Source organism: Pseudophryne corroboree, chromosome 3 (genome assembly GCF_028390025.1).
Source record: "Pseudophryne corroboree isolate aPseCor3 chromosome 3, aPseCor3.hap2, whole genome shotgun sequence".
Taxonomy (NCBI): Eukaryota; Metazoa; Chordata; class Amphibia; order Anura; family Myobatrachidae; genus Pseudophryne; species Pseudophryne corroboree.
In genome coordinates, this window is record NC_086446.1 from 357,348,420 (window position 1) to 357,368,120 (window position 19,701).

The 19,701-nt window shown below is 44.1% G+C and overlaps 1 protein-coding gene across 1 annotated transcript in view; it reads right to left on the reverse strand.

Moving 5' to 3' along the window:
• The window catches only part of LOC135055573 (keratin, type I cytoskeletal 14-like), a 47,388-nt gene extending 27,939 nt beyond the window's left edge, over positions 1-19,449 (reverse strand). The window contains exons 1-7 of the mRNA XM_063959803.1: positions 19,282-19,449; positions 18,137-18,219; positions 15,421-15,577; positions 15,025-15,183; positions 14,090-14,215; positions 11,492-11,706; positions 9,739-9,797 (exon numbers count right to left, since the gene is read on the reverse strand). Coding sequence (XP_063815873.1) covers positions 9,739-9,797; positions 11,492-11,706; positions 14,090-14,215; positions 15,025-15,183; positions 15,421-15,577; positions 18,137-18,219; positions 19,282-19,449 — 967 coding nt within the window. The remainder of the gene's footprint in view (positions 1-9,738; positions 9,798-11,491; positions 11,707-14,089; positions 14,216-15,024; positions 15,184-15,420; positions 15,578-18,136; positions 18,220-19,281) is intronic.
• Positions 19,450-19,701: the final 252 nt, after the last annotated feature.

Sequence of the window (19,701 nt, forward strand, 5' to 3'; positions counted from 1 at the left end):
GCATTATACCAGTATCTAGCTCCAGCGCATCATCCCTGTATCTAGCTCCAGTGCACCATCCCAGTATAAAGCTACAGCACATCATCCCAGGATCTAGCTCCAGCACATCATCCCAGTATCTAGCTCTAGCGCACCATCCCAGTATCCAACTCCAGCGCACCATACCAGTATCTAGCTCCAGCGCACTATCCCAGTATCTAGCTCCAGCGCATCATCCCAGTTTCTAGCTATAGTGCATCATCCCAGTATCTAGCTCCAGCACACCATCCCATTATTCAGCTTCAATGCATCATACCAATATCTAGCTACAGCACATCATCCCAGGATCTAGCTCCAGCACATCATCCCAGTATCTAGCTCTAGCGCACCATCCCAGTATCCAACTCCAGCGCACCATACCAGTATCTAGCTCCAGCGCACTATCCCAGTATCTAGCTCCAGCGCATCATCCCAGTTTCTAGCTATAGTGCATCATCCCAGTATCTAGCTCCAGCACACCATCCCATTATTCAGCTTCAATGCATCATACCAATATCTAGCTCCAGTGCATCATCCCAGTATCTATCTCCAGTGCATCATCCCAGTATTTAGCTCCAGCACATCATCCCAGTATCTACCTCCAACTCACCATCCCAGTATTTAGCTCCAGCGAACTATCCCAGTATCTAGCTCCAGCGCATCATCCCAGTTTCTAGCTATAGTGCATCATCCCAGTATCTATCTCTAGCACACCATCCCATTATTTAGCTTCAATGCATCATACCAATATCTAGCTCCAATGCATCATCCCAGTATCTATCTCCAGTGCATCATCCCGGTATTTAGCTCCAGTTTATCATCCCAGTATCTACCTCCAGGGCACCATCCCAGTATTTAGCTTCAGCGCACCATCCCAGTATCTAGCTCCAGCGCATTATCCCAGTTTCTAGCTATAGTCCATCATCCCAGTATCTAGCTCCAGCGCACCATCCCAGTATTTAGCTCCAACACATCATACCAGTATCTACCTCCAGTGCACCATCCCAGTATCTAGCTCCAGCGCACCATCCCAGTATCCAGCTCCAGCGCATCATCCCAGTTTCTAGCTATAGTGCATCATCCCAGCTACTAGCTCCAGCACATCATCCCAGTATCTAGCTCCAGCACATCATCCCAGTATCTGGCTTCAGCGCATCATCCCATTCTCTGTCTCCAGCGCATCATCCCAGTATTTAGCTCCAGCACATCATCCCAGTTTCTACCTCCAGTGCACCATCCCAGTATCTAGCTCCAACGCACCATCCCAGTATCCAGCTCCAGCGCACCATCCCAGTATCTAGCTCCAGCGCATCATCCCAGTTTCTAGCTATAGTGCATCATCCCAGTATCTATCTCTAGCACACCATCCCATTATTTAGCTTCAATGCATCATACCAATATCTAGCTCCAGTGCATCATCCCAGTATCTATCTCCAGTGCATCATCCCGGTATTTAGCTCCAGTTTATCATCCCAGTATCTACCTCCAGGGCACCATCCCAGTATTTAGCTTCAGCGCACCATCCCAGTATCTAGCTCCAGCGCATTATCCCAGTTTCTAGCTATAGTCCATTATCCCAGTATCTAGCTCCAGCGCACCATCCCAGTATTTAGCTCCAACACATCATACCAGTATCTACCTCCAGTGCACCATCCCAGTATCTAGCTACAGCGCACCATCCCAGTATCCAGCTCCAGCGCATCATCCCAGTTTCTAGCTATAGTGCATCATCCCAGCTACTAGCTACAGTGCATCATCCCAGCATTTAGCTCCAATGCATCATCCCAGTATCTAGCTCCAGTGCACCATCCCAGTATCTAGCTCCAGCACATCATCCCAGTATCTAGCTACAGCACATCATCCCAGTATCTAGCTCTAGCGCACCATACCAGTATCTAGCTGCAGAACATCATCCCAGTATCTAGCTGCAGTGCACCATCCCAGTATTTAGCTCCAACGCATCATACCAGTATCTAGCTCCAGTGCATCATCCCAGTATCTAGCTCCAGCACATCATCCGAGTATCTAGCTCCAGTGCACCATCCCTGTATGTAGCTCCAGCACATCATCCCAGGATCTAGCTCCAGCACATCATCCCAGTATCTAGCTCTAGCGCACCATTCCAGTATCTATCTCCAGCGCACCATACCAGTATCTAGCTCCAGCGCACCATCCCAGTATCTAGCTCCAGCGCATCATCCCAGTTTCTAGCTATAGTGCATCATCCCATTATCTAGCTCCAGCACACCATCCCATTATTTAGCTTCAATGCATCAAACCAGTATCTGGCTCCAGTGCATCATCCCAGTATCTATCTCCAGCACATCATCCCAGTATCTACTTCCAGCGCACCATCCCAGTTTTTATCTCCAGCGCACCATCCCAGTATCTATCTCCAGCGCATTATCCCAGTATTTAGCTCCAGCACATCATCCCAGGATCTACCTCCAGCGCACCATCCCAGTATCTAGCTCCAGCGCATCATCCCAGTATCTAGCTATAGTGCATCATCCCAGTATCTAGCTCCAGCGCACCATCCCAGTATTTAGCTCCTACGCATCATACCAGTATCTAGCTCCAGTGCACCATCCCAGTATCTAGCTCCAGCACATCATCAAAGTATCTTGCTCCAGCACATCATCCCAGTATCTTGCTCCAGCACATCATCCCAGTATATATCTCCAGCACATCATCCCAGTATCTAGCTGCAGCGCACTATCCCAGTATTTAGCTCCAACGCATTATACCAGTATCTAGCTCCAGCGCATCATCCCTGTATCTAGCTCCAGTGCACCATCCCAGTATAAAGCTACAGCACATCATCCCAGGATCTAGCTCCAGCACATCATCCCAGTATCTAGCTCTAGCGCACCATCCCAGTATCCAACTCCAGCGCACCATACCAGTATCTAGCTCCAGCGCACTATCCCAGTATCTAGCTCCAGCGCATCATCCCAGTTTCTAGCTATAGTGCATCATCCCAGTATCTAGCTCCAGCACACCATCCCATTATTCAGCTTCAATGCATCATACCAATATCTAGCTCCAGTGCATCATCCCAGTATCTATCTCCAGTGCATCATCCCAGAATTTAGCTCCAGCACATCATCCCAGTATCTACCTCCAACTCACCATCCCAGTATCTAGCTCCAGCGCACCATCCCAGTATCTAGCTACAGCGCATCATCCCAGTTTCTAGCTATAGTGCATCATCCCAGTATCTAGCTCCAGCGCACCATCCCAGTATTTAGCTCCAGCGAACTATCCCAGTATCTAGCTCCAGCGCATCATCCCAGTTTCTAGCTATAGTGCATCATCCCAGTATCTATTTCTAGCACACCATCCCATTATTTAGCTTCAATGCATCATACCAATATCTAGCTCCAGTGCATCATCCCAGTATCTATCTCCAGTGCATCATCCCGGTATTTAGCTCCAGTTTATCATCCCAGTATCTACCTCCAGGGCACCATCCCAGTATTTAGCTTCAGCGCACCATCCCAGTATCTAGCTCCAGCGCATTATCCCAGTTTCTAGCTATAGTCCATCATCCCAGTATCTAGCTCCTGCGCACCATCCCAGTATTTAGCTCCAACACATCATACCAGTATCTACCTCCAGTGCACCATCCCAGTATCTAGCTCCAGCGCACCATCCCAGTATCCAGCTCCAGCGCATCATCCCAGTTTCTAGCTATAGTGCATCATCCCAGCTACCAGCTACAGTGCATCATCCCAGCATTTAGCTCCAATGCATCATACCAGTATCTTGCTCCAGCACATCATCCCAGTATCTAGCTCCAGCACATCATCCCAGTATCTAACTCCAGCACATCATCCCAGTATCTAGCTGCAGCGCACTATCTCAGTATTTAGCTCCAACGCATCATACAAGTATCTAGCTCCAGCGCATCATCCCTGTATCTAGCTCCAGTGCACCATCCCAGTATGTAGCTACAGCACATCATCCCAGGATCTAGTTCCAGCACATCATCCCAGTATCTAACTCTAGCGCACCATCCCTGTATCTACCTCCAGCGCACCATACCAGTAAATAGCTCCAGCGCACCATCCCAGTATCTAGCTCCAGCGCATCATCCCAGTTTCTAGCTATAGTGCATCATCCCAGTATCTAGCTCCAGCACACCATCCCATTATTCAGCTTCAATGCATCATACCAGTATCTAGCTCCAGTGCATCATCCCAGTATCTATCTCCAGCGCATCATCCCAGTATTTAGCTCCAGCACATCATCCCAGTATCTACCTCCAGCGCACCATCCCAGTATTTAGCTCAAGCGCACCATCCCAGTATCTAGCTCCAGCGTATCATCCCAGTATTTAGCTCCAACACATCATACCAGTATCTAGCTCCAGCGCATCATACCAGTATCTAGCTCCAGCACATCATCCCAGTATCTAGCACATCATCCCAGTATCTAGCTCCAGTGCACCATCCCAGTATCTAGCTCCAGCACATCATCCCAGTATCTAGCTCCAGCACATCATCCCAGTATCTGTCTTCAGCGCATCATCCCATTATCTTTCTCCAGCGCATCATTCCAGTATCTAGCTCCAGCGCACCATCCCAGTATCTAGCTCCAGCGCATCATCCCAGTTTCTAGCTATAGTGCATCATCCCAGTATCTAGCTCCAGCACACCATCCCATTATTTAGCTTCAATGCATCTTACCAGTATCTAGCTCTAGTGCATCATCCCAGTATCTATCTCCAGTGCATCATCCCAGTATTTAGCTCCAGCACATCATCCCAGTATCTAGCTCCAGCACATCATCCCAGTATATATCTCCAGCACATCATCCCAGTATCTAGCTGCAGCGCACTATCCCAGTATTTAGCTCCAACGCATTATACCAGTATTTAGCTCCAGCGCATCATACCTGTATCTAGTTCCAGTGCACCATCCCAGTATAAAGCTACAGCACATCATCCCAGGATCTAGCTCCAGCACATCATCCCAGTATCTAGCTCTAGTGCACCATCCCAGTATCTACCTCCAGCGCACCATACCAGTATCTAGCTCCAGCGCAATATCCCAGTATCTAGCTCCAGCGCATCATCCCAGTTTCTAGCTATAGTGCATCATCCCAGTATCTAGCTCCAGCACACCATCCCATTATTCAACTTCAATGCATCATACTAATATCTAGCTCCAGTGCATCATCCCAGTATCTATCTCCAGTGCATCATCCCAGTATTTAGCTCCAGCACATCATCCCAGTATCTACCTCCAGCGCACCATCCCAGTATCTAGCTCCAGCGCACCATCCCAGTATCTAGCTACAGCGCATCATCCCAGTTTCTAGCTATAGTGCATCATCCCAGTATCTAGCTCCAGCGCACCATCCCAGTATTTAGCTCCAGCGAACTATCCCAGTATCTAGCTCCAGCGCATCATCCCAGTTTCTAGCTATAGTGCACCATCCCAGTATCTATCTCTAGCACACCATCCCATTATTTAGCTTCAATGCATCATACCAATATCTAGCTCCAGTGCATCATCCCAGTATCTATCTCCAGTGCATCATCCCGGTATTTAGCTCCAGCTTTTCATCCCAGTATCTACCTCCAGCGCACCATCCCAGTATTTAGCTCCAGCGCACCATCCCAGTATCTAGCTCCAGCGTATTATCCCAGTTTCTAGCTATAGTCCATCATCCCAGTATCTAGCTCCAGCGCACCATCCCAGTATTTAGCTCCAACACATCATACCAGTATCTAGCTCCAGTGCACCATCCCAGTATCTAGCTCCAGCACATCATCCCAGTATCTAGCTCCAGCACATCATCCCAGTATCTGGCTTCAGCGCATCATCCCATTCTCTGTCTCCAGCGCATCATCCCAGTATTTAGCTCCAGCACATCATCCCAGTATCTACCTCCAGTGCACCATCCCAGTATCTAGCTCCAGCGCACCATCCCAGTATCCAGCTCCAGCGCATCATCCCAGTTTCTAGCTATAGTGCATCATCCCAGTTTCTAGCTACAGTGCATCATCCCAGCATTTAGCTCCAATGCATCATACCAGTATCTAGCTCCAGTGCACCATCCCAGTATCTAGCTCCAGCACATCATCCCAGTATCTAGCTACAGCACATCATCCCAGTATCTGGCTCTAGCGCACCATTCCAGTATCTAGCTGCAGAACATCATCCCAGTTTCTAGCTGCAGTACACCATCCCAGTATTTAGCTCCAACGCATCATACCAGTATCTAGCTCCAGTGCATCATCCCAGTATCTAGCTCCAGCACATCATCCGAGTACCTAGCTCCAGTGCACCATCCCTGTATGTAGCTCCAGCACATCATCCCAGTATCTAGCTCCAGCACATCATCCCAGTATCTAGCTCTAGCGCACCATTCCAGTTTCTACCTCCAGAGCACCATACCAGTATCTAGCTCCAGCGCACCATCCCAGTATCTAGCTCCAGCGCATCATCCCAGTTTCTAGCTATAGTACATCATCCCATTATCTAGCTCCAGCACACCATCCCATTATTTAGCTTCAATGCATCAAACCAGTATCTGGCTCCAGTGCATCATCCCAGAATCTATCTCCAGCACATCATCCCAGTATCTACTTCCAGCGCACCATCCCAGTATTTATCTCCAGCGCACCATCCCAGTATCTAGCTCCAGCGTATCATCCCAGTATTTAGCTCCAACACATCATACCAGTATCTAGCTCCAGCGCATCATACCAGTATCTAGCTCCAGTACATCATCCCAGTATCTAGCACATCATCCCAGTATCTAGCTCCAGTGCACCATCCCAGTATCTAGCTCCAGCACATCATCCCAGTATCTAGCTCCAGCACATCATCCCAGGATCTGTCTTCAGCGCATCATCCCATTATCTTTCTCCAGTGCATCATCCCAGTATTTAGCTCCAGCGCACCATCACAGTACCTAGCTCCAGTGCACCATCCCAGTATTTAGCTCCTACGCATCATACCAGTTTCTAGCTCCAGTGCACCATCCCAGTATCTAGCTCCAGCACATCATCCCAGTATCTTGCTCCAGCACATCATCCCAGTATCTAGCTCCAGCACATCATCCCAGTATATAACTCCAGCACATCATCCCAGTATCTAGCTGCAGCGCACCATCCCAGTATTTAGCTCCAATGCATCATACCAGTATCTAGCTCCAGCGCATCATCCCTGTATCTAGCTCCAGTGCACCATCCCAGTATGTAGCTACAGCAGATCATCCAAGGATCCAGTTCCAGCACATTATCCCAGTATCTAGCTCTAGCGCACCATCCCAGTATCTACCTCCAGCGCACCATACCAGTAAATAGCTCCAGCGCACTATCCCAGTATCTAGCTCCAGCGCATCATCCCAGTTTCTAGCTATAGTGCATCATCCCAGTATCTAGCTGCAGCACACCATCCCATTATTCAGTTTCAATGCATCATCCCAGTATCTAGCTCCAGTGCATCATCCCAGTATCTATCTCCAGTGCATCATCCCAGTATTTAGCTCCAGCACATCATCCCAGTATCTACCTCCAGCGCACCATCCCAATATCTAGCTCCAGCGCACCATTCCAGTATCTAGCTACAGCGCATCATCCCAGTTTCTAGCTATAGTGCATCATCCCAGTATCTAGCTCCAGCGCACCATCCCAGTATCTAGCTCCAGCGAACTATCCCAGTATCTAGCTCCAGCGCATCATCACAGTTTCTAGCTATAGTGCATCATCCCAGTATCTATCTCTAGCACACCATCCCATTAATTAGCTTCAATGCATCATACCAGTATCAAGCTCCAGTGCATCATCCCAGTATCTATCTCCAGTGCATCATCCCGGTATTTAGCTCCAGCACATCATCCCAGTATCTACCTCCAGCGCACCATCCCAGTATCTAGCTCCAGCGCACCATCCCAGTATCTAGCTCCAGCGCATCATCCCAGTTTCTAGCTATAGTCCATCATCCCAGTATCTAGCTCCAGCGCACCATCCCAGTATTTAGCTCCAACACATCATACCAGTATCTAGCTCCAGTGCACCATCCCAGTATCTAGCTCCAGCACATCATCCCAGTATCTAGCTCCAGCACATCATCCCAGTATCTGGCTTCAGCGCATCATCCCATTCTCTGTCTCCAGCGCATCATCCCAGTATTTAGCTCCAGCACATCATCCCAGTATCTACCTTCAGTGCAACATCCCAGTATCTAGCTCCAACGCACCATCCCAGTATCTAGCTCCAGCACACCATCCCAGTATCTAGCTCCAGCACATCATCCCAGTTCTAGCTATAGTGCATCATCCCAGTTTCAAACTACAGTGCATCATCCCAGTATTTAGCTCCAATGCATCATACCAGTATCTAGCTCCAGTGCACCATCCCAGTATCTATCTCCAGCGCATCATCCAAGTATTTAGCTCCAGCACATCATCCCAGTATCTACCTCCAGCGGACCATCCCAGTATCTAGCTCCAGCGCACCATCCCAGTATCTACCTCCAGCGCACCATCCCAGTATCTATCTCCAGCACACCATTCCAGTATCTACCTCCAGCGCACCATCCCAGTATCTATCTCCAGCACACCATTCCAGTATATACCGCCTGCGCTCCATCCCAGTTTCTAGCTCCAGCGCATCATCCCAGTTTCTAGCTACAGTGCATCATCCCAGTATCTAGCTCCAGCGCACCATCCCAGTATTTAGCTCCAATGCATCATACCAGTATCTATCTCCAGTGCATCATCCCAGTATCTATCTCCAGCGCATCATCCAAGTATTTAGCTCCAGCACATCATCCCAGTATCTACCTCCAGCGGACCATCCCAGTATCTAGCTCCAGCGCACCATCCCAGTATCTAGCTACAGCGCATCTTCCCAGTTTCTAGCTATAGTGCATCATCCCAGTATCTAGCTCGAGCGCACCATCCCAGTATTTAGCTCCAATGCATCATACCAGTATCTAGCTCCAGTGCACCATCCCAGTATCTAGCTCCAGCACATCATCCCAGTATCTAGCTCCAGCATATCATCCCAGTATCTAGCTCCAGCACATCATCCCAGTATCTAGCCCTAGCGCACCATTCTAGTATCTAGCTCCAGAACATCATCCCAGTATCTAGCTGCAGCGCACCATCCCAGTATTTAGCTCCAACGCATCATCCCAGTATCTATCTCCAGCGCACCATCCCAGTATCTAGCTCCAGCGCATCATCCCAGGATCTAGCTCCAGCACATCATCCCAGTATCTAGCTCTAGCGCACCATCCCAGTATCTAGCTCCGGCACACCATCCCAGTATCTAGCTCCGGCACACCATCCCAGTATCTAGCTCCAGCACACATCTTCTTTTACTACCCAATGTTTACTGTGTAATGTCAGAGGTGCCCATACAATTATAAGCCAACCACATAATAATAATAAGAATTATTGCTTGCTGTGAAGGAGCAAAATAGCAAAAATAGCCAGTATGTTGCCTGAATTGATTAGTTACCCGCAAGGAGAAACCATCTAATTATTTAGTAGCTAGATGTGACTATATGATTGTATGCATCTTAAGATCCTCTTAGAGAAAAAAGTTAGATACAATACTTGTAGCCACAAACAAAATAACTAAAATAATTACATGACTAATATGACAATGTTCAAGGGTCAAAAAGATGTTGAAAACGTTAAGGTTAAAATAAAGTCTTATCACTTGGAATTTAATTTAATTCTCTGTAATGTTACCTTCTACTGTTGCTGCTGAAGTTGACCTTCTAGAAGACCACTCACTAGAGTTTGAACCACTGCAAGAAAAAAAAAAAAATCATTAAAATTCTTCACTTGCACCTTACAAAAAGATGAATCCAAAAGGTAAGGAAAAGATTTTACTTTTGAGCAGTGGTTCACGAACAGTGGGTCAGCCCTCAAAATAGCCACTGTTCATAACATTAAAATTATGGTACAGCAAGGTTAAAACACACTCATTGCACCCAAATATCAGTCCATCCATACATACACTCATCTTTTAGTGAGGCTGTGCCTTTTCTCCAGCAGACCATGAGGGTCATTCCGACCCGTTTGCTTGCTGCAGTTTCTCGCAGCGCAGCGATCGGGTCGTAACTGCACAGCTGCGTGACGTCACACGCAGCAGCTGCGGGCCGGTGAGCGATGAGTAGCTTCCGGCCAGCACGCTAAAGCTGCGCTGGTCGGGAGTTACTCTTGAAATGCAAAGGTATCGCCGCTGTGCAATGCCTTTGCACTTCTGCGGGGAGGGCCGGCACTGACATGCGGGGCGGACTAGCACCGCATGTCAGTGTGAATGATTGTAGCTGTGCTAAATTTAGCACAGCTACAATCAACTCAGAATGACCGACCATGTCCTTTTCAGCCAGAGAAAAATCGGCCTGTGAGAAAATAAAGACTGTTTGAAGATTTAAATGTGTCTAGGGGGGAGATGTATCAAACCTTGGAGAGGTACAATACAGAGCGATAAAGTATAAACCAATCTGCTTTAATACTTTAAGTTTAAACACAGCCTAATTGGCTATTACTTCATCTCTGTTCACTTTATCTTTCTCTAAGGCTTGATACATCCCCCTAGAGACCATATCATCATTGTGTGCCCTCTTGATATAGAAATCCTTGAGCCTAATGGCACGGTCACATGGAATTTTTTTAGCAATTCAAAATGCAGGGAACCATCCCCCCCAAACACAAGCCCTCTGCTTTTACTTTAGCAGATGTGAAAGAGCGAAGGTGAGATCTCATGATCCCAATAGCCTAAGCAGTGACTTTAATGACCCGTTGCTACTTTCACAACTTATTAATGACACTGAGGAGCATCAACAGCATCACAGGTAAGAAGTTGCCAGCTAATGTTCCTCCTTGTGTGGAGTACCATGTGGACCTTAATAAACACTGCTATAATTACCATTGCCAATAGCCTTCTATTACATACTGTAGATGGTTATTTCTTTTTGTCATATTGATTTTTATTTATTGTAAAAACTGTGTCTCCTTCTTTGAGAAGTAGAGAACAAATATCCTAATTCTGAGGTGGGAGTAAAGCAAAAAAGAGTGAGTATCTTTGTACCACTGCAAGGAGGGAAAATATATATATATCTTTGCATGCAGGGTAAATACTGTCTGCTTTTGCATGTGCAGTAGCCCATACCTGATAGGGACAGCCTTATTTTTATAATTATAAATATATTATATATTTTATAATATAAAATATTTTTAGATTTCAGTTTGGACACAGTCCCTCCCAAATGTAAATCTCTCTGCACATTTTAAATCTGCCCCACATGCAGTGCAAAATGGTTTTGCCCACGTACACAGCTACTTGCTCTTTCCTCCTTTATGACCATCTCAGAATCAGGCCTAAAGCCCTCTGTGAAGACTTGATATTTAGTATTGACCTTAGCTCACGTCCTATCACCACTTGCCTCTATCAGACATACTCAGTTCCATGTAATATAGTAGGATGTTTTCTTACCCTTCTCCATCTAGTAAGCGACGGTACATCTCTATTTCATTTTCCAGCCTGGTCTTAATGTCCAGAAGCAGCTTGTACTCCCGAGACTGAGTCTCCATATCAAACCGCAGTTGAGACAGCTGCTCCTCCAGATTGCTCACCAAACCCTGAATTTGAGCCAGCTGGGAGCAATAGCGTCCTTCTGTTTCAGCCAATGTGTTTTCCAGGGAATTTATCTATGTAAGGGTAAATTTGTGATTACTAATTTCAGAGTAATAAGTTACACATGTCTATTTCATATAGATAAAGATTGTCATTAACACATTGTAAATATTCAAAAGGTAGTTTTTAACCTTAACCAACTAACCCTCATTTGTAATACCACAGTTGTAATTCCCCGCTATGCGACGTATTACTTCCGATGCTCACATCACGCTACAGTGCCTGCGCATTTGGCTACACAGGTGGACCACAGACTAAAATTCACAGCAGCCTTTATGGCTGCTTAAGAAGTCAAGATGGCGTCACGTGAGTGGTGTGAGGTGGTAGAGGCATGAGCACAGACAGTTTGAAAGATGCGGTTAGGAGAGAGCAGAAAGAGGTATGAGGAAATGAGGTATGAGGAAAAGAGGTGAAGCTTGGATGAGGTGGGCAATACCATCTGTTGATGGTGTTACTCTGTGGAAGCCTATGGGCCTCTTTCCATCTTACCCCCTGAGAGGGATCCAATCCCAGCACCCCCTGCAGCGCTTGCGTCACTCGTTGCATGTGCAGATGGACTCCTGGGTCCTAAACCCAGAAGTTCCCTCATTGCAAAGGACAGCTGTCATTGGGAGAGCTGTCCTTTGCTGAAATATCCATGCATGCAGCGTTAATAAACTGGGATATGCATGTAATGAGTGGCGGGATACATTGCATTTACAAGGATTCATGCCTTCTCCCCAGAAAGAGGCAGTAGGAGATGGCAGCAGAGGAAAAGACATGGGCCCTCATTCCGAGTTGTTCGCTCGCAAGTGAATTTTAGCAGATTTGCTCATGCTAAGCCGCCGCCTACTGGGAGTGAATCTTAGCATCTTAAAATTGCGAACGATGTATTCGCAATATTGCGATTACACACCTCGTAGCAGTTTCAGAGTAGCTCCAGACTTACTCGGCATCTGCGATCAGTTCAGTGCTTGTCGTTCCAGGTTTGACGTCACAAACACACCCAGCGTTCACCCAGACACTCCCCCGTTTCTCCGGCCACTCCTGCGTTTTTTCCAGAAACGGTAGCGGTTTTTCCCACACGCCCATAAAACGGCCTGTTTCCGCCCAGTAACACCCATTTCCTGTCAATCACATTACGATCTCCAGAACGATGAAAAAGCCGTGAGTAAAATTACTAAGTGCATAGCAAATTTACTTGGCGCAGTCGCAGTGCGAACATTGCGCATGCGCATTAAGCGGAAAATCGCTGCGATGCGAAGATTTTTACCGAGCGATCAACTCGGAATGAGGGCCATAGATCAGGGAAGAGGCAAATCACTAGTAGAGGAATCAGAGTGTCTGACACAGAACAGAGCAGTGATGGCGGGATAAAGGAGAGCTGGAGATAGAAGCAGCAGTCAGACTGGAGAAGGAAGAGAGTACAGCAGAGCGGGGAGACAGAGAGAAAATGAGACTTTTATTATCTGACTAGATACGAGTTCCATAAAACCTGGCAAAATGCCAGACCCTGGACTGTGAGTAATATTGTTTTCTGGTGGAAATTGTATGAATCTGAGTATACGTAGTCCTATTCCAGAAAGTCTGTATAAGAGTTACTACTGCACAAACAACAAATGGATGTGAGTAGATGTGGTAAAATTCTGAGTGATCAAAATAACAAACTAAGGTTGAAGCATCACAGCTGGGTTAGTCATGCCTGCAGGAGAGACAGAGAGGCTGATAACTGCTGTCAGCCATGTAAGATGCCAGTCAGTAGCTGTAACATGAGAGGAGTATTAATTAGTACTATTAACATCAGCTGCCCTAAATAAGACTGTGGGGTACATGCACTGACACTGCAGATACCACAGTGTTAGTACTGCTCCTGCTTTGCCTTTAGATGGCAGTAGCCATTGAAGCATTTGGACTACATTTTGCTACATTTTATAGGAGATGGAGCTATAGGATCCCCCCACGGCACTGGCCACTCGAACATGTGGTCTGTTGACGGCATATGAGCAGTCCCGAACACAGAGGTAAAAAAACCTGTGGAGTCTGCTCTTACTATCGAAAATGGTCGTCCCCGTATATATACACCCGGGGGATTCTTAAAATGCATTGGTATCCCCCCCCCCCCCCCCCCCAAATGGGTGTTTTCAGGGGATATCCTGTAACATTGTATCCCTGTGCTTTTGATAAAGTGATTATGTGGTAGCACACATCTGTAATTAGTGCTTGTACATATCTTCTTTCCATGTAGATTTTCTATGATGGGTTACATCCTTCCATATAGTTTTTTATATGATGGGTTCATTGTTAACTATATTTTAAAACAGTACCCATGCTATTTCTACCTTTGCAATCTTTAAACACTACAAACTTATCATTCAGTTGATGTTATACTTGTCCTACCTGCAGAGATTAATACTATACCGTGGAAAGTTGTGTTTGCAAGTCTATCTCCATGGTTTGCATAGTACGTCTCAGTTCGGTGACTTCAGAATTACCCGATTGAAGCTGCTTGCTGCTACTGGATATCTCATTGTGCAGATCGCTGATCTAAAACAATACATGTAGTAACAAAATGAATACGACAGATAATAGAAAGAACACACAGGTACATACAGTGATGAAAGTAGACATTAAGAAGTGCCAGTGTAGAAAATGTAAGTGAATGGAATTTGACAGCATTACAATTGAAGCAGTAGAGGAAGTGGTGGTATGGCCTACTAATGTGTACCTGCCCACGTTAACCACTGGTTTTACTGTATATTGACACGTCATCTGGAGCATATAGAGAGGATACACAGTAACTGTATTTTCCAACCAAATAATGTGTAAGATAATAAGTTCTGACAAATTTCCAAAACTATTTCTAGTGAATACAGTTCTTCATGGGACATATCTACAAACCTTGTCAGCTGCTATTCTACTGTACATTAATATATGTAATACTGATAAATAAAGGTCTTTTTGATAACTACATTAATTATTTTAACAGCAGAAGGTTGAAACGCAGGCATTTTAATGATTGTTTTCTATCTTTCACCTATCTATCTTTCATAGAGACTGTACAGTCTCTCTTGGCAGCTGCCTCATTCCCATATTCTTTAAGAGCCAAAAGGTTTTCTTTAGCTATTGCAAGCCTGTTGTTATTTACATTATTGAGCTGTGATCATTGTAATCCAGATGTTTATATTAGGATCAGCCCTTTTTTTATTAAAGACTATTTTCAGATGACATTTCAATTAGAAAAAAAATATATACTTCTTCCGTGATTTGTAATAAAGTAGGCCAACAAAATACTGTTAGAAATGTGCATAGAGATTCAAGGAAAGTTTCTGAAATACTTTTATTTGCCAACTCACCTTTTGGTTGTATTCGTCTTCTGCTTTCTTACGATTCTTTTCTGCCAATTCTTCATACTCAGTTCTCATGTCGTTCAGGATTTTAAGGATGTTGCCTCCTGGAGCAGCATCCAGCTGCACATTGACATCAGAAGTAACTCCTTGCATGCACTTCATCTCCTAAGCATGACAGATACAATAGGTTGCTCCATGTTAAAGTGTCATTAGATCTAGACACAAGCCTGCAGTAAGTAATACAGTTGTTTGTTACTGCGGCAGTGGGGTCTCTTCTAAAAATGCTCAAAACCAGTAAAGGCACTTTCACACCACAGTAAGAGCACTTTCACAGTTGTCACTATTGCAGTACACCCTGTTTCCTGAAAGGTATGTACTGTACCCTGCTAATGCATGTCTCACCTCCTCATGGTTTTTCTTGAGATAAGCAAGTTCTTCTGTCAGACTCTCAAGCTGACTTTCAAGACTTGCTTTATCCAGAGTCAGATCATCCAGAACTTTTCGTAATTCGTTGATGTCCGATTCCACACTTTGACACATGCTAAGCTCAGTCTCGTACCTTGAGGATACAGATGCGATACATACAATAAAAGAATATAAACTTAAAATAAAATTCTAGCAATATAATATATAACCATTGCGTTTGGTACTTATACATAAAGGTGAAAGCAGCAACCATTAATTTCCTATTATAGTAGTATTCCTGTAACAACATAACCATTCTACAGTCTTAAAGAATCATTAACCGTAGCGCTATATATGTCCCACAGATTGAAGTATTTTCCCATATTCACAAAAGTGGCCGTAATAGTGGACGCATGGGCTGGATTAGCAGAAGTTGCGGCTGCAATAGGCTCCTCATCCTCCAGGCCCCACGTAGCTGCCAGCCATGCTTATCCGAGCCCTGCCCACCTCTGCTAACTCTTCTGGACACTGTGCTTATGTGTCAATGTGGTAACAGCAAGGATATGATCTTGTTTAACTTGATATCGATAACCATCACATCAGTGGTATTAACAAAGGGAAAGAAATAAGAGTGTAAGACATATGCATCTTTCATCTAGTGAAGTCACAATAAGAATAAATAAATTAAACATTTCTATAGTGGTCAATATGCACCCAGTGTTCCCTGTTCCAGTGAATCAGATTAGTATGATATTGGCGGATCTTGCTTTTACCATATACTCACCCAAGAATAATGTAAATACAACAAACTTAAAAACATTTATATGCTGTAGGTGCATGCTGATCTGTACTACTATAAGTACCGCATATGCCTAGTTTGCCTCTATGGTAAATACTGAATGGTATTTAATAAGCATTTCTATTTCTTAGGTAAAATTAAAGGGTAATGAGTATAAGTGTATAAACACACTATGGGGTACTTATAAAGAATATGCAAACTTTAGGGGCTTCTTTAAAAAATATATGTACTGTAGACAATAGGGGTAGTTTGAAAAAATATATATACTTTATGGGGTACTTTGTAAAACTATATAGACATTAGAAGTAGTTTGAAAAAATTGAGGGAGTACTTAGTAAAAACATATGACCCTGATAAGGATTGTACTTATACAATGCATACGCATGAGTAGAACGTGGTTAAAAATGGCAGCTCATGAATGGCTATTGTACTGAGCAAAAAATATATATACTTAACATGAGGGAGACCTAGTAAAATATGTATAAAACATTAGCCATATAAAGTGTAAGAAAATTATGAGAACCCATAATCTAAGCCAGGCCTGGCCAACCTGTGGCTCTCCAGCTGTTGTAAAACTACAGGTCCCATCATGCCTTGCCACAGTTTTGCTATTAGGGAATGCTAAAACTGTGGCAGGGCATGCTGGGATGTGTAGTTTCACAACATCTGGAGAGCCACAGGTTGGCCAGGCCTGATCTAAGCAATACAGTAGCAGTCTGTGTGAGTGAATCGGCCCATGTGTCTACTTGGTAATAAGATGTAATTGTGCAGTGACCAGTTTCAAACAATCAGACTTTAGCTTTCACTGATTAACTTGCACTATGGGGGTAATTCCAAGTTGATCGCAGCAGGAATTTTTTTAGCAGTTGGGCAAAACCATGTGCACTGCAGGGGGGCAGATATAATATGTGCAGAGAGAGTTAGATTTGGGTGGGTTATTTTGTTTTTGTGCAGGGTAAATACTGGCTGCTTTATTTTTACACTGCAATTTAGATTGCAGATTGAACTCACCACACCCAAATCTAACTCTCTCTGCACATGTTATATCTGCCTCCCCTGCAGTGCACATGGTTTTGCCCAACTGCTAAAAAATTTCCTGCTGCGATCAACTTGGAATTACCCCCTATATCATTTTAATTATTGTTATTGCTGATTCTTTGCTATGGGGTAATGCACTTTGTAAATAAATAATTATCAGCACCACAGGTTAATAGCTATATCACAGCATTACAGTGCTTAATAGATTTTTTTTTTCTTACCGCAACTAATTAATTTATACATTATGGTTTGTTTATTTTATCTGCACAGTCTACTTATGTGGTGTCTGTAAGTATCTAGTGATGCAGGAAGAGGGCGCTGTGTACTCAGGGAGATAATAATACAGAGCTGAGTCATTTATGCTAATGATGTGCTGTCAGTTACTCAATTCCTTGGTGAGTGCCTAATTTGGCGGTGCTGCCCTGAAGGTCAAAACACTGAATGAGTGTAGGTTCTGTATGTCACATCTTCAGTGTTTTAGGTGCCCCCACATATTGACAACCAATTAGTCACTTAGTTGTAGAGCTGAACCTGGTTGAAACAAATACAAAATGTACATTGTTCAAATAATGTATATGCAGCCACAGCTGATAGAAAAGAGGGGTTATTTAGAAAAGAAGAACATACAATCTCTAAGGACACTCCTGCTAACCGGTAATAAAAGTAACTAAAAATGCCCCCTGTCTGCCAATAAAATGCAGTAGTCTTAGTTGTTAATTGAACTGCATTATTACAGAAGTTATAGACACGTCATTCCTTGCAAAGTAACAAGAAAGCCCTCTATATTACACCATAAGTAGCATATTGCTTTTCTTTTAGTATAATACCAAAATGAAACAGTATTGGAAAGCTACTAGATAATAGTGCATTACTTACTTTACTCTGAAATCGTCCGCAGCCAGTCTGGCATTCTCAACTCCTAATTTGATATGATTATTATCCAAAGTGACTTTATTGATCTACATTGAGAGAGAGAATCACACAGCTGCCATAAATGAAAGGAGTTTAAAACTAACATATTTATATGGTAAAACTGTGTAGCATTTCAAAATATGGAGATAAAAAAAGTGAGAAATGAAGGGGATGCAGTTAATATACCATCTGTCAGGATACTGGCATTCAGGAGGCCAATGCTGGAATCCCGACACCTGGTGAAATTGCGACGCCTGGAATCCCAACAAATGCTCAGTATTCCCACTCGAGTGGTGGCTTCACGCCACCAGCCGAGTGGATATAGAACCTGTGGTGCGTGAAGCGAGCCACCGTGCCCGATGCATGACGAGCGCGGTGAGCCTATGAGGGCACTTGCTTCCTCTCTGTTTTTCAGCATGCCTAAGTACGCATGATGAAAAACATATCATTTTCACTTCATTGTCTGGTCTACAAACTTTAGGAAAACTGCTATCATTAAATGAAACAATTAGATTTTTCTCCTAAAATACTATTTACCTTCTTAATCATTTTGAGAATGAGGGATCATCAGGACATTTGATATGTGTCACTTTCAATATTTTTATTACATGATTGTTTACGTATACTGTGAATGGTCTTGCTAGCATCAAATATGGCTGCATGCTAAATACATAAAAAGCCTTCCCACTGAAAATAAAGGATTACTCCTAATTACCGGCATCTCCGGAACACCCCGCAATAAAATTTGGAGTTCTCAAAAACAGTGCTTTCATTATATTCTAAACTAAAGAGTGTTTCCTTCATCTAACAACATTCTCGTTAATCTTTAAATCTGACATACTCCATTTTGGTATTGACAGATGATTTTCCAATAAGTTTACTTAATTTCAATATTTTAAGATATACAGAATTTTATTATACATTTTTAAATACTATGATGTTGTTGAATGTGGTTATCTGGAACTTATCTGTTATCTTAATTATCTGAGTTTACATTTTGATATGAGCAATGATATATTAATGTAAAAGGATGATGACCTCTTTTATTAATATTTTATATAATTTATGTTGCAGAAAGCAAATGATATTAAAATATGTAGATGACTTACCTTATCTTTTAGATCTTGAATGGTCTTATAATAGTTGCTGTTGTCAATTTTTTGGGGTTTTTGAGTTTCATACCAATGTCTGATTTTCCCTTCAAGTTCTGAATTTGAATCTTCTAATTGACGCACCTTTTCCAGATAGGCAGCCAAGCGAGTGTTAAGGTTCTGCATTGTTTCCTTTTCTCCTGCTTGGAGAAGACCATCTTCTCCTCCATAAGAAAAAACACCTCCTCCAAACGTTCCCCCAAGTGAACTTCCTACAGATAACCCACTAAAACCCCCACTACCGGAAACACCTCTGAAACTACCAAAGCCTTGCCGTCCAGCTGTGCTCCTGTTAGTATATCCAATTGTTGACATACTACCACCACCACCACCACCACCACTGGAACCTCCAGCTGAGTTTCCACTGGAATATGAACT